At 50.0% G+C, this 5,233-nt stretch overlaps 1 protein-coding gene across 1 annotated transcript; it reads right to left on the bottom strand.

The window, feature by feature from the left end:
- Nucleotides 1-446: 446 nt before the first annotated feature.
- LOC136471403 (probable F-box protein At4g22030) lies at nt 447-2,071 on the bottom strand. Its single transcript, XM_066469129.1, has one exon. The coding sequence runs from the start codon at nt 1,944-1,946 to the stop codon at nt 606-608; it is 1,341 nt and encodes a 446-aa protein (XP_066325226.1). The 5' UTR covers nt 1,947-2,071; the 3' UTR covers nt 447-605.
- Between the last annotated feature and the right edge of the window lie 3,162 nt (nt 2,072-5,233).

The following is a 5,233-nucleotide window of genomic DNA, read 5'->3' as shown; positions in this document are numbered from 1 at the left end:
GGCACAAACGAACGAACGCCCGTTTTGTCTCGTCGGCCCGCACACGGACAGAATTGAAATTGAAAACAAGTGTGAAACGCTGGCCATGGCCAAGCACTACACACGCAAAGGGACAAAGATCATGTGACCCCGTCCCGGCCGCGCTTGGGTTGGGTCTCGTTTCGCGTCGGTTGCCGGTTTTGGTGGCGCTCACCGTGACACAACACAACTCAGTAAGGCCAACGCGACCCCGGTGCCCGGTGCCTTCGTCTGCCGGCGCCCGCGCGCGGCCGGTTTTTTGTACCGCCACGAGCCCACGACTCCGTGTGGACCATGCATGTTCCCAGGCATGGCACCGGTGACTGGTATGCTAGCAGATCACACTGCCGTTGCAACATACCATATGTAAACTCAGCTTGTTGATTTAGAATCAGAACTTAATTGGGATCCAACAAGATGGGTGAATATAAGCTCAATCAAAGAACTGTCATTTCAAGTTGGAATTGTTGTTACTTACAAAAAGAATCAATGGAATATAATTCTTCCTATCTAGAGTACTGTATGTACGAACTCTCATTTGTGTTGAGAGCTAATTCATCCGCGTTTCCGTGAGTATGCAAGTGTGATCAGAAAAGCTTCCCGGCGTAGTCCTTGATATCGTCATCCTTCACCGACGCCGACGCCATCCTTCTGAACTGCCGGAGCTCCGCCGCGTCCCGTCCCAGTAACAGCGCGACCTTGGTCCGGAACACCTCCCCGTTCTCCCTCCGCTCCACGTCGGCCTCCCCCAGCGCCGCCTCGATGTCCTCCTGCACCTTGCGGTAGAACCCGGCGCAGTTGCGCAGCAGCTCGAACAGCATGCCCAGCTGCGCCCCGTGCTCCACCGTGTTCACGCAGGCCGCCAGCGCGCCGCACGCCGCCGCGGCGCCGGACGCCCAGGCAGATGAAGCGCCGTCGCCGGTCCCGATGAAGGCTGCGGCTACCGCGGCGGTGCCGGCCAGCGCGGGCCCCGCCACGGCGAGGCCGCGGTTGATGGACAGGACCAGCTTCCCCACCGTTAGGTACTGGTGCTCGTCCTTGGCTCGAATCACGCGCAGCAGGCCGCGCATCTCCTCCTCCAGCTCCTGGCTCCACCCGTTGCCGGTGGTGGTCTTGGTATTGACGCTGCGGCGGCCGAAGCTCCTGGACCGGGTGGTGGTGCTGCTGCTCTTCGGCTGCTGGTGCGGGCGGCGGCGCGGCCACCACCGCGCGGGCTCCACGGCCTTGGGGAACTTCTCCAGCATCCCCGGGAGCAGCGGCAGCGGGTACGCGGCGTCCAGCGCCAGCACCCTGTCCATGGCGTCCTGCACGTCGGCCTGGGTCAGCTCCGCGGCGTGCCGCAGCTCCAGCGTGGCGCGGATGTCGCGCTCCAGCTGCCTCCAGAGGCGCGTGGAGTTGCGCTGCTCCTCGGCGAGCTGCGACGGCTGCACCCTGTTGACGGCGGCCATGGTGACGGCGGCCGTGGCGAGGAGGACACCCGCCGAGGCCTTGAGCGCGGCCACGGTGGCCGGCGCGGCGGGCGCCAGCGCGGCCATCACGGAGGCCGCCAGCGTCAGCGAGTTGGTGGAGTGGAGCAGCAGGTGGTTCCAGTTGTCCCGCTGCCGCCCGATGATGTCGTGCATCTCCGCGCGGTCCGCCGCGGCCTCCGCCACCGCGCGGAGCTTGTCGACCGCCGTGTTGCGGTCGGCGGCGGGGGAGCCGATGCTGCTGGTGCTGGTGGTGACGTCGATCCAGTCCAGCTTGATGCCGACGTCCGCCGGGATGGACGACGACGACGCGGTTGTTGTCTGGACGCCGGACGGCACGCGCAGGCCGGCGCGGCAGGGGGCGACAGCGGTGGTCCGGCGCGGCGGCCGCGTCGTGAGTGGCGAGGACGAGGAGGTGGAGGCCGTCAGGAAGAGGCGCTGTGCCTGGAGAGCCGCCGCCATGGCCGATTTGGATCAGGTGTCGGTGTGCGTTCGAAGGTTAAAGAATTGCAATTGCTCGCTCTGCGGTGCGGATCGAGGTCGCTTGGAGTGGATTTGGATGGGCGATGACTGAGGATGTGAGAGCTGGTGGGTGGTGGGTTGATGCGAGGGGGGAGGTTATTTATAGGAGAAAGGAGACGGCGCGGGGAAATGGAATGGACGAATGGTGGGTGGAAACGTTTGACCGGGTGGGCTGGGCCGGGTCAATTCCCGATCCATCCCCGCCCGATCTGCTCCTGGGTGGTGTGGTCTGAAGAGGGAAAGCGCTTCGCCCGAGACGGGATCGCGTCCAGGCTTGGAGGAGACCGTTTCTGGCAGGTGACCCAGGGCAAGCTGGTCCGGTCCGTACACCCCCGTCCGCGGCTCCGCGTCGTCTGACTCCATCGTATGCTAGCTGGCTCCTCCAGTTCTCCGCTCCATTTTCATTCCACCTTTTAGTGATCCATGCATACGATGGAATGAAAAGTGCCTAGGATTCTGTTGGAATTTTGGTTAAATTCTAAAAAGCCAGCACGGTATTTTTTTCGTGTAAATTTAGAGAGAGGTCGTCGTCTTGGGTTATTTACATTATACACATATAATGGCATATTTGGGCACTTTAGTTGAATATTTAGGGGATTGTTGTCACTTTAGGTTATTTTTCATACTAGCGGATGCAAACGATTTCATATACTAATTATATTTAGGGGGGGTTATTTTAGATAAATTTCATAAAGATGGATGTGAATAAGATTCAACGTAATTGACAACTAGATGAAATTATATACTAATTATAGAAGAGGCTACCAATAGTTTATATATTTTTCCTTCTATCTCTACTATAAGGGACCATTCAAAACTATACTAGGTCTCCAAAAAAAATGTCCTCCGCTGAGAGACTACAATCATTGTGTACCAACGAAACTATACCTAGGATTACCATATTATTAAAATCTATGGCTCCTAATCCTTTCTCACAGGCTTCAACTTGATCTGATAGCCAACGTTATTTGGATCTCCCCCACCCAAGCTTCAACGCATGCCTCACACATCCCGCAGTCTACGGTAAAATCAAAACCAATGGAAGTCAATCAAGGTAAATATGGAAGTCAGTCAAGGTAAATAAGAAGGAGGGATCCGTGACTCCGATCAAGGCAATTTCCAACACATCCCGCAGTCTACGGTAAAATAAAAACCAATGGAAGTCAATCAAGGCAAATATGGAAGTCAGTCAAGGCAAATAGGAAGGAGTGATCCGTGACTCCGATCAAGGCAATTTCCAGAATTGTCGTTATAATGGAAAAACCCACGTCGAGCCCGGCCCTATCTGACGCGCCCCTTCCAAAACTCTCTGTGCCGTTCTGGTATTGCGTCAATAAGGAATGTCGACAGACCTGCTAACATACCCACTCGCATGTTTCCGTCAAGAACACGTGGGACCTAGTTTTGTGACCCCACGCGTCAGTAGGAGTAGTGGAGCGTCTGCAGCGTGGCTAAACCTGGAAAGGTCTACCCCTTTCTTCTCATAAAATACCAACGGCGGACAAGGAAGCAAAACAGGTCACTTATAGTCCGGGCCCACAGAGAGGAGATCGATGAAGAGGTTTAGCACATTTGGTTTTGCCTATTTTTTTAAAAAAAATAGAAGAGATATCCGGTTTCATCCTCCAAAGAGAGGAGTTGCCACTGTGTTACAAAAATAACACACTACACGCCCTGACCGAGTTTACAAAATAAATGAACCGACTTGACACGTGATTATGAAAATAAAAAGGCCATTATGAAATAGAACACGCAAGCTAGAGACAATTAGTTTTGTTCTAATTTTTAAATATATAGTTTTTGCTATGCACCTAAATATATATTATGTCTATATACATAGTAAAAACTACTTCCTCCATTCCAAATTATAAGTCGCTTTGATTTTTTTTGGTACATCTAATTTGTTATGCATTTAGATATAATAATATGTCTAGATACATAGTAAAATGGATGAACCAAAAAAGTCAAAGCGACTTATAATTTGAAATTGAGGGAGTATGTATCTAGAAAAGCTACTACTATAACTTATTCTACTCTGTAGCTGGCTACAAAATAACTTATTCTGTAGCCATTTTGAGTTATGATAATTACTATGTTAATTTACGAGATTATAGTAACTCCATACTAAGTGGTTTACTATAACGTTATGTTAAATATCTCCATGTGTTATAGTAATCCAACTATCGTAGATATGTATTGACATTATGGTAAATTAATATATAAGATTATCGTAAATGGAGGTGGATACGGAATAACTTATTTTGTAGCTGGCTAGTGAATATACTCTCCCTATAGATCGAACTACTATTCTGCGGCTAGCCATAGAATAACTTATTCTGTGGCCACTTTGAATTACGATAATTACCATGCTAACTTACGAGACTACAATAACTCCTTGCTAAGTGATTTACTATAACATTATGGTAAATATCACCGTGAGTTATTGTAACACGAGTATCGTAAATGCATATTCATGTTATCGTAAATTGGTACAAACATTATCGTAAAAATCAAGGTGGCTATAGAATAAGTTATTTTATGGCCAATATATATATATATATGTGTGTGTGTGTGTGTGTGTGTGTGTGTGTGTGTGTGTGTGTGTGTGTGTGTGTGTGGTGGTGGTGGTGGGGGGGTGGGGGGGATCGGAATACCTTGAAGTAGAAAGGGAAAATATATAAAGTAATTGGTAGCCAATGTATATCATAAACAAGTATATCTCACATGGATATACTGTGATAAAGATAAAGAAAAAATGGCTCAATTTAACCCATGATTATGTCTTACATTTTATGTTCTCTTAACGGTGCTAGCCAATGTCGTAGGAGATACTAGCATGTATGGATTGGTGGACTAGCTAGTATTGCTCTGAGATCAGATAGCTAGAGTCCCGTGTTCCCTACCCTTCTCAAAGTTCAGCGGCCGGCTCCACCTGCCTTAAATTAGATCCAGGTCCAGCACACACCGCCCAAGCCTAGCTAGAAACCGAGTAATCTTTCATGCTGTCATCAACCCCCTGAGACTGAGAGATTGGATTTATGTGTGTACTTTGAAAGATCATTGCAAGTAGTTGTGAATGCCGTACAGGTGGCCTTTTGTGCATACCCACCTGCCAACTTAACGATATACATATACTACGTATATATATGTCTCAAAAGTCGGTCTGATCCTCTTTCACAAATGCTTTGTGGACCTTCATTTCATTATAAGTCGTCTGATCCATCGTC

This window comes from Miscanthus floridulus, chromosome 8, assembly GCF_019320115.1.
Source record: "Miscanthus floridulus cultivar M001 chromosome 8, ASM1932011v1, whole genome shotgun sequence".
Taxonomy (NCBI): Eukaryota; Viridiplantae; Streptophyta; class Magnoliopsida; order Poales; family Poaceae; genus Miscanthus; species Miscanthus floridulus.
The sequence above is the reverse complement of the archived record's forward strand: the minus strand, read 5'-3'. Positions and strand labels throughout refer to the sequence as shown.

Excerpts from the sequence above, each read along its gene's own strand:
- LOC136471403 (XM_066469129.1), bottom strand. The coding sequence starts at position 1,946 with ATGGCGGCGGCTCTCCAGGCACAGCGCCTCTTCCTGACGGCCTCCACC.